Consider the following 10,161-nt stretch of genomic DNA (forward strand, 5'->3'; position numbering starts at 1 on the left):
TTACCACTATATCTCTGCCTACGTCCATATTGTCAAAATCACCAACTATTAGTGCAGCTATTTCATCACATGAAGGTGTGTTGTAGACTTTACGGTCTTTGTTTCTGCCTCTAAATAGTTTTAGCGTGAAATCTGATTCCATATGTTCCAGTGACAAATCTCTTACTCTTCTAAAAGATTTCGCAAGAACATTGTGATTGTCAATCATTTGAATCAAATCAGCAACAAATGATTCATCTATAACAGATTCCTTGGTGTTTAACCTAAAACATAATAAAGAGAATACATGTCAACAAATGTATTTAAATATTTCATATAACCAAATTAGTTCATATATTCACTGACCTGAAATGCTTCTTTCTGTTACTCATTTCATTTTCGGTATCATATATGTACAATTGTGCAAACTTTGGCTTTGATCCATGTTCTGGCAATAAACTGCCAATACGGTGATAGTTCTGTCCATTAAGAATAAATTGTTGTGGAGCAGAACCATTGTTCATTGAAGTATCTATTTTACCACCAATTGAAGTAAATGAAAACATGTTATTGTATACTCTTATGTTTTGTAGAAATGATTTTCTTCTCTGATCTTCACCATTTAACAAACCTTCAAGAAGATTAGGTGGTTTGTTTAATAGTGGAATTTGCACTTTTCCCTTTTGATAACACAATGAGAATTGAACTTCCTTTGAGGTGTTACATTTTTTCTACTCTTTCTTCATACCAAAGTTCAGCTTTATAGTATTGGCATTCCAAGCAAGGTTCTCTAATATTGAGAAGTTCTGAACATCATTAAAAATCATTAGCATGAAATGCATATCTTTTTATCTACAGTTATATACAATTTTGTGTGAGATTCTGTACCTTGTAACTCTCCTTTGCAATACAATTCGTTTGTAGTTGTTGTACTTGTAGTATCTGCTTCAATATTAGTAAAATGAAAATTAATTCATGATTTCAAAATTTTTTTTATTGACATCAATAAGTTTAATATATGAATTACCTTCATCTATTATCGTTGTTGAATCATCATTTGTTGTGTCTGAACAATTATGTTGTGTTGTTGTTTCATCATCAAGATTGAATCTGTTTTGAAGTGATTGTATGACTTGAAAAGGATATTTGACAACTTTATTATTAGAGACAGAATGCGAATCATTTAGAACCTCAGATTTGCCACCTATGCAAAAGAGCAGAAAACAATTGTCCTACCTTCATTGGCATTGTGAGTATGAATATCGTTATATATGAATAAGAACCTACTTACCTGTATTGCAATTGTAATTATTTTGTCCATAATTTCTCTGACTGTTATTGTTAAGAACTGTACACTAACACAAAAAAGACTTATAACGTCATCCATATAACGTCTGTCCAGAAAAAGTCCCACGTTAAAAATGATCGGTGGTATTTTTGTAAATTATTTGACTTTTTTAACGTCTGCCCATTCCAACACATACGTAATTTAACGTCTAACCCACAGTACCCCGACGTTATGTAAAAATTAACGTCTGAGCTCTCTGCCCCCGACTTAATTTAACGTCTGACTCACTCTGCCCTGACTTAATTTAACGTCTGACCCCTCTGCACCGATGTTAAGTAACGTCAAACCACGCAACCCCGACGTCAATTTTTTGCGTTTTCTCTGCACTAAACGCAGAAACCCTAACTATTTCATTGCGCCACCAATTTTTCATGAAGTTTCTCCGTCAGTAACCACCATTTTGAGCTCCTCTAGGTAATTTTCGAACATTTTTCACCACCAAACTTGTTGGGATTTGATTATGGATTGATTTTAGGCGTTTTGAACCAAATATTTTCCGTTTTCATCCCCATTTGCGGTGTTTCGCGATTCTTTCCGTCGGTGACCATTATTCTGACCTCCTCTAGGTGAGTTTCGAACATTTTTCACCACCAAACTGGTTGGGATTTGATTGTGGATTGATTTTAGGCGTTTTCAACCGAATATTGTGTGTTTTCATCCCTCTTTGCATTGTTTTGAGATTATTTTGCTTGTTATCTCTTTTTCAATGTATGTATATAATTGTTTGTATTTTTTTATTTGCAATTATAATTTTTATCTTAAACTATTTTTTTTGGCCTATTTCTTTTTTTAATTGAATTTTTATAATAATATTTGTAAAATTACGAAATAAAATTATATTTATTGTTATTTGTAAAATTAGACTAATTGTATTTGATTTTTTAATATTATTGTTGCATTAATTTTTATTTTATGTATGTATATTTATTATGGATTCATTGTGGACCAAGGTCGATCTTCCATCTATGGATTCATTGAACCTCAAACCATTCAACCTTCGGGAAACTCACATGACCACATCAAACTTTATTTGCAAACATGGATGGTTGAGTCAAATAGAGAGATCTACTTTGCACCATACATTAATGCGTATGTGTTTTTTCTAGTAATATTTTATGAAGTATGATTAATTATTTCTGCTAAGTACTTGTGATTGATGGTATGTATCATTGGCAACTACGTGTCATCATTCCAAGACAATGCACAATTGTATGGTTTTATTTATGCCATAAGAAGATTCCACCTGCTTTGAAAAACATGTTACAAGAGTAAGTATGATTTTTTTTTTCAATCCTAACCTATGTATCTACTTAGTTATAAAAACTAACATATGTTTTATGTTTCCAAAATTTCATTAGAATTGTGAGTAAGCCTAGAGGCCAACAACTTAAAGTATTATATCCAAAGGTTAGAACTCATTTAGTTTAAAGTTATTAATTTCTGTATGTCAACTTATGACTTTAATATGTGTTTATTTTATTTGTAATGTTTAGTGTAACAAGCAAGAAGATTCATGGGAATTGTGTATATTAGTTTAGAATATATGTTGAAACTTAAGTGTTATTAGATATAACTGTAACTTCAGAATTGTGCTGAAATTATTATGAAACTGTTTTGGGAATTTGCTGATTTTTAGGTGTGGGAATGTTGTAAAAACAATCAAATTTAAAAAACAAACAGAGCAGTTTGACATTTGGTGGTGCTCTAACAGACATTATTTAACGTCTGAGCTTATTATGGCCGACATTATTTAATGTCTGTCAGAGCCCAACAGAAGTCAAATTGCTTTGTTTTTTAGCTCCATTTAGTGCGAAAATTGATGTCTGTTGCTTTTGGTCCTAACGTTGGATAACGTCGGACCCCTATTGCCCCGACGTTAAGTGACGTCTGTTTTGTTTTCTGACGTTATTTCAACGTCACCTAGTACGATGTCGATGTCTGAGCAGACGTCAAAGGTTGAAAATATTGGACGTTAAAAGAATTTTTTGTGTTAGTGGTAGTCATTCAAAAACATTGATATAAATTTAAAATTCGTCAGTTTCATCTAATTACAATAGGTATATAAGATATTAAGATGAATGTAGAAATATACTGAAAGGACTATTGTATGTTAAAGTAGAAGCTGCAGATTGTGAAGTGATACAATTTTTTTGGATTTGTTGTTGAAATAAAGTACTTGAACAACTTGATATATTGTTGTCAGGTACTGCATTGAAATGAAGCTTAGTTTAAAGTGAGACTGAATTAATATTATTCAAAAATCATGTTGAAATAAAGTATTGGAAGAACTTGAAAACTGACCAATTTCTCTATGAAATATTGAATTCATATTCTGAAGGTTGTTGTTGTTGTTGTCAACATCTGAAAAAGGATTATTATAGAAGCATTGTCATTAAAACAATAAACAACAATACTTCAGTGATTCATTTAACAACAATATGTAAAGAGATAGCTTAAAAAAAGAATACTTACTAATATTCAACTCTTGTAATGGCTTCCTGTGTATATTTTTCTGAAATGATTTTTCAAATTCAGTTGTTTGATCTGTGATTAAAACAACAAAGATGTTTGATTTTGCATCTGTGTTGTCAAGTTACAATCCAAAACATACATATACAAATATAATTATAAAAAGAAATCTTGAAATTTTGTTACTTTGAGATGGATGGTTTGCAAATTTAGTTTTCTTTCTTGCATTCTCTTCTTTGTCATTTGCAACATAAAAAAACATACAAAGATAGAAATGCATGATTTGTAAATAAATGTTTGATGAAGAATTTGTGAAGATAAATGCTTTAAGTAAGATGTTAGACACTTACATGAATCTTGATTACTTCTTGCGTTGAACCTTTGTTGTATCACCAGCTTCCTTCTCAGCCTTGCATTTTTACAATCGTTTTGCTCCATTACAGTACCAAAAAAATATGGAATACTTTCAAAGGTTACAATGGAAGAAGCAAAAACAAAGATAAGTTGACTCAATGGATGCAAAATTGTTTACTGTTTTATTACTATATTCGTAAATGTCTTTGTTAAACTTTTTTGGGTAGATTGTACCTCTAATCACAATTGTGGAAACATAAATATTTGTAATTATAATAGGAAGCACTTGTAAGAGTACAAAAAGTTTTTAGCAGTAGACAAAGATTAAAAATAGAAAGAGCATGCAGTGCTGAGTGTTAATAGATCAGAATCATTCATATATATAGCACTTCTTTCAGAGTGGATTTGTTCTTGCAACTAACAAAACATTTTCTTTTTATGTAGGTACAATAAGACGTCTTTTTTATGCAGTACTATATATAGTACAACAAAGAGGACTATTTCATAGGAAGTATCTGCAATTTTAACCTCATTATGTGTGAAAATGATAACATACAATCAGTGTATGCACATACTAAAGCAACATACATCCATACATCTGATACATAAGTATTAAAAATATAATAACAGACAACAGAAACATAAATCGGAATTGAAGTTGAATATTTACATTAAAAGAAGTTCAATTAATATTGCTTATATGTTAATATAGGAATGAAATATACAATAATTATATAGAACAGACCAAAATCCATCGTCCAACTTTTCATCTTTCAATACCATCATATATATTTCATTTCAATTATAAAACTAAATTATTTTATTTATGAATATCATACCATAACATGTCTCACTTTAAATCAATGTTTAATTAAATTTCTATTTGCATTCATAGAATTTGAGAGAAGCTTCAAAGAAATTTCATTGATAAGAAAATAGAACTATACATATGCATTGCTGAAAATATAAAAATTGTAGGTTGACAACTACATAAGTAGCAGACATAAAATCAAAACTATTTATACTCGGCAGTTCCAAATAACACCAAAAAACTAACTGTAAATTAAAAATTACAATATGTAAGCACTTTGACATTCTAATTGCTTTTCATGTGATCAACTTCAAACACCAAGTCAATAGTTTGATGAAATCCACGAGCAGTACAAAATTCCTTCCAACCACTTCCAATTTTGCTAGACTTCTTGGGATGATTTCTCAACAGTAGTTTGCACTTGACTGTTTTGCGCGGTCCATAAAGAAAAATGTATTTAAATCTTCTTTGACGAAGATAATTGCCAAAATCAGCTGGCAAATCCTAAAACATTCAATGAAATGAAATAATTAAATATAAAGTAATAATCAATTTAATATATGGATTAAATGTTTTAAATAATTTGGAAACATAAATATAAATATCAAATAAACATCCATTTAGTAATTGAAATGAATCTCAACAGATGGCTAGCATTGCATTGGTTTGGATTTAGAAATATGCAGAAATGCAACTTCAGTCCATTGAAAAGGGGTTCATCTGCCTCAATTCTTTTAAGAAACCGTGCAATAGAAAAAGGTTTGCATTTACTGGGAAAAACAGTGATGTGGAAGCAAGAATGACCGACATATCCAAAATAAATAGTGTGGAAATCGTGTAGTTGATAAAGGTGCCTTAATTCAGTCCATCCTCCAATTAGCATTGGTTTTTGTAAATTCTTGTTATAAGTGACCACATGTCTATTCCCTTCGACATCTGTTAAAGTCCATTGACGCTCAAGATCGTCATCATAAAGAATGGCGAATGCACGATCCCCAAAACCAACAGCCTCAAAATGAGGATATTCATTTGAAATCCGTCACACAAATAAAAAGAGTAGAAGAGTTCTTGTAAAAGAAAAATGTCTAAAAGAATTGACGAAGAACGTACCTCATCCTGAAGGTGAATAATAGAGAACTAGTACTTACTCATTCTATTAATAACGTCTTCTTCATTGAAGTTGTATTCCATTTGCTTGGACTTTGAGAGTGATAGTAGAGAAAGAGTTGGAAGAATGTGGAATATGATTGAACTGATCTTTAAGTGTGATATTGATGGTAGAATGGAGATGAATAGTTATAGAAGATAAATGACACATGAAAAGACAGGACGATTACAATTAGATTCTTAAACAGTAATGTAATTATTACTGCCTTGGCAAACGAGCAGACGATTAAAAAGAGAATATAACATTATAAAGATATATTAAATTATTCTATTATGCTATAAAATATCATAATATAATATATGTAATATATAACAATTTTCCAACTATATTTCAACCTCTGAAGTTTAGATATTTAGATATTTATATATAACATAAAATCTCGATAATATAATACAGTAACATAAATCAGGTACTAAGTTAAAATATAATATTAGGATTAATCTAATATAAATCGACGTACTAAGTTAAAATATAATATTTCATTCCAATTTTTTGTATATATATATATATATATATATATATATCAAAATTTTAATGGAGAATATTTAATAAGTTAGTAATGAATAGAAAGATAACTGACTCAAAATTGTATATGGCATCCAATTTTGTTGTGACAACTTAAAATTTGTCAACAGATAATTGCTTTGCCAGATTTATCTTATTTATGAAAAGGAATTTATATAAAAAATCAACATTTATAAATTTTGTTTTCAGAAAAAATAGATATATGTTATTTATGAAAATGAATATAAATACTAACTTGAAATTTATAAATTCCTTTTTCACAAAAGTTTTGTGTTTATGACTTTAATTACATCATGATACAAAATAACATCAATTTTGATAAGTTTTGATGTAGCTGGCAGTCATATTTGTTGACCAAAATTTAAAAATGTCAACAATATCTTATGGACCAACGATGAAAAAAATATAATTCTAAATATTGTAACCAATAAGCACATAATAGTTATCATCAAATTGAACATAGAAGTTGTAGTTCAGATGAAATTAAAGACAAAACGATGCGTAGACATATTATAGTCCCAAAAGGAAAGACATAAAAAAAATTGTCTAGAAATTGAATAACTAAAATCATATCTCAATTAACTGGTTTTTCCTTCTTAATATTTCTTTTTAGAAGCTTCAATGGAACATTGTCTTCTTCGATGGAGTCAAGTGATGCAGTCTTCTTTCCAGATTTTCTCTTAAGTGAACTGTTAGCATCATCATTGGTTGGATTATTTTCGATTAGGTCAGGTGATTGGGATCCAGACTCAATTATTTCTTTGGTAAATCGGACTAATAAATCCTACAGTACATGTTATAAATTGTTAACATTAATAAAATTAATAAAATGAAACATCATTAAAAATAAAATTTATATCATTTCTATACCTCTGCAATATGAACGGTGGACTCGTTGACTACACGCATTTTTTCCCTACTAAACTCACCATTCCCAGCATAAACATCCTTCAAATAGGTAAAAAAAATGAGATTATAAAAAAGACAAAGATAAGTGAAATCTTTAATCTACCGAATTACATCGGAAATTATATCTTACCACAGATTTCATGGAAGAATCATTGAACTTTTGAATTATATCATCATCAACACATACTTTCTTCACTCTGAAAGACTGCTCAAGTTCAAAATTCTGATTGTTCCTACTTTCGACTTTAAACAACAGACTTTTATAACTAATTGATCAAACTCCTTAGGCAAATTTCTAGAAGCATTAATCTACAAAAACAAAATAATTTAATATCATTTGCAGAACAATTGTGTATGTACATATATAAGTGGATATATTGAAGAGTATACCTTATCATGAGTGTCTAACATATCAGCACAAGTTTTTTTAAAAAGGGTGGTTTCATCCCTATCAAACAGAACAAATGTGGTTGAATCGGAAGAGTGAATAACTCGGATCTTAATCCTATATCTGAAAATTGAATAAAAAAATTAATGAACAAAAGTTGTAATTACAATGTTGTTTTTAATTAACATTAATATTAATAAACAATAAGTTAACCTTGGAAAGACTTTTATAACATGCTTGTTACACTTCTCACAAAAGAACATCTTGGAATCTGGATAAACAATTTTATTGCACACACAAGCAGTATACCACCAGTCATTGTCACCCAAAATATGCTTAATTGTTCCAAACAATATGTAAGTGACCTTTCAATATAAAAAACATTAATGAAGACATTATTGTGAACAACAAAATTTGATAAAAAAATAAAAAAATGATTCTAACCTCTTTACAATCTTTTAGACCTTGAATGGTGGTCCTAGGTGTAAGTGTTAAAAAGTCCTCTTCCATAGTATTTTTGGAACTCTGAGAAAGTTGCGTTAATCCTTGAGAGGGAGATTCATTGTTCTCAAACATTCTGTGGAATACAAAATATAGTTGTTCTCATAAACAATAAATCTATTATTGAATGTATGTAGATCTGAAAGATCAAGTTGAGGTAATAAAGGATAATCTTGCATTATAAAGTTACCAAAATATAGTTACAAAAATGGATTATAAAGTTTGAATAAACTGAAGAACAATTTGAATATTATCTTGATTTTAGTTCAGATGCTTCCTTGAAGTTAACATTGTACTTAATACGGGTACAGAACTTACAATTTTGAACTTGAACCTTATCTATATTTAAAAATATAGTGTATGTGAGAGTAACATGGAATAAGTAGTACTATCTACTTTGTAAAAGTAATAACAAAATTTTACCTTGAAAAGTTTTGACTTTCGCAAATTCTATACTTACAGCAGCATTTTGTACTTCTCCACTTGAAAGAAATACATTCAGTTCATCCACATAAATACCAAACAAAGTACATTCTATTCGAAACCTAAAGATTCAATAAATGTTATGTGAAATCATTATTTCAACAGAAATATAAAAGAAATGTAGTATAGTATAGATATAGAATAACCATCAGCTTCTATTGCTATGACATTTAATTTTGTTGTCTTTCCATCAACTTGCAATTCTCTTTCAGTCCCCACTCCGACTAGTAATCCCGAGATATCTAAAATATCATTCATAAATGTTATATCATATACTTTAACAATAAATGTTTATAAAAAAAAATATGAATGGTAGAAGAACTAAAAATATTAACTTACCAACTAAATAATCAGTATCAAATCCAGTGGTTGTTAATAAGGACAAAGGTGTGTATTGTGGTTTCATATCAGGAACCAAGTTAACATTAAGCAAAGAAACTTTTGTACCAAACTGGAAATTTATCTTATAAGGGTGGTGTGTAGTTCTGTATATTCCAGAATTCGGAGCCACACTGAAATTTTGTATGGCATAAACATGGCCTTCAGAAATTTCTTCTGAAATTTGTAAATTAGAGTACGTCTAATTGAAGAATGTATTTTAGAACCCTGAAACAGATGAATAGAAGATATATAAATATAACTATAAATATGTTTAACATACACATATTTTATTCATTCGAATTTGTAAACTAAAGTACGTCTAATGGAAGCATGTAAAGAATTATAGGAATAATAACCTCTTTGTCTTGAATAACCAACTCCATGGAAAAAGGACACCTCTGTTTACTAAAATCAGGAACAAACCATGAACGAATGACCCTAACGATGATATTCCAGTTTTCCTTCTGTGGAGTTACTTTGCTTACGTTCTGGCTTTGGTTTGGAACTTCACAGAGAGACATGTTGAACTCACAACAACAATATTGAAAAATGAGAAGTAAAAAAGTCAGTATTAGATTCGTGACATATTTATACTCACATAGAGAAAATAAGAACTAATAAGACAAAAATGCAATTCATACAACTAAAAAAATAGAACTAAATAAAAGGTTCAAAGCACCTATAGAAGAATATATTTTTGATTGGTCAAAGGATAGTAAAAGAAGTGTAAGGATTAATCAAAACATGGATATGGCAATTTTTGAAAAAAATAAAGGTTCAGATGTTAGTCGCTGATAAAATTTGAAATGGTAGAAGAAAGCAAAAAGTACAAAATATTCAAATAA

At 29.4% G+C, this 10,161-nt stretch overlaps 1 protein-coding gene across 1 annotated transcript; it reads right to left on the reverse strand.

Moving 5' to 3' along the window:
• Window positions 1–7,228: 7,228 nt before the first annotated feature.
• LOC146887022 (uncharacterized) lies at window positions 7,229–9,837 on the reverse strand. The gene is made up of 10 exons (XM_085671983.1): window positions 9,673–9,837; window positions 9,275–9,515; window positions 9,082–9,177; window positions 8,913–8,986; window positions 8,165–8,316; window positions 7,954–8,074; window positions 7,822–7,872; window positions 7,694–7,768; window positions 7,525–7,602; window positions 7,229–7,438 (listed from the first exon to the last, which is right to left on the reverse strand). The coding sequence occupies exons 1-10, from the start codon at window positions 9,835–9,837 to the stop codon at window positions 7,229–7,231; spliced, it is 1,263 nt and encodes a 420-aa protein (XP_085528109.1).
• Between the last annotated feature and the right edge of the window lie 324 nt (window positions 9,838–10,161).

This window comes from Vigna unguiculata, chromosome 4, assembly GCF_037176805.1.
Source record: "Vigna unguiculata cultivar grain cowpea cultivar isolate G323 ecotype 2 chromosome 4, ASM3717680v1, whole genome shotgun sequence".
NCBI lineage: Eukaryota > Viridiplantae > Streptophyta > Magnoliopsida > Fabales > Fabaceae > Vigna > Vigna unguiculata.

Bases quoted from the DNA above. Each gene is read 5' to 3' on its own strand.
- LOC146887022 (XM_085671983.1), bottom strand. From the start codon at position 9,837: ATGTCTCTCTGTGAAGTTCCAAACCAAAGCCAGAACGTAAGCAAAGTA. The intron at 9,516-9,672 runs GTTATTATTCCT...TTCTTCAATTAG, and splicing joins TGGTTATTCAAGACAAAGAG to ACGTACTCTAATTTACAAAT. The intron at 9,178-9,274 runs GTAAGTTAATAT...ATGATATTTTAG, and splicing joins TGATACTGATTATTTAGTTG to ATATCTCGGGATTACTAGTC.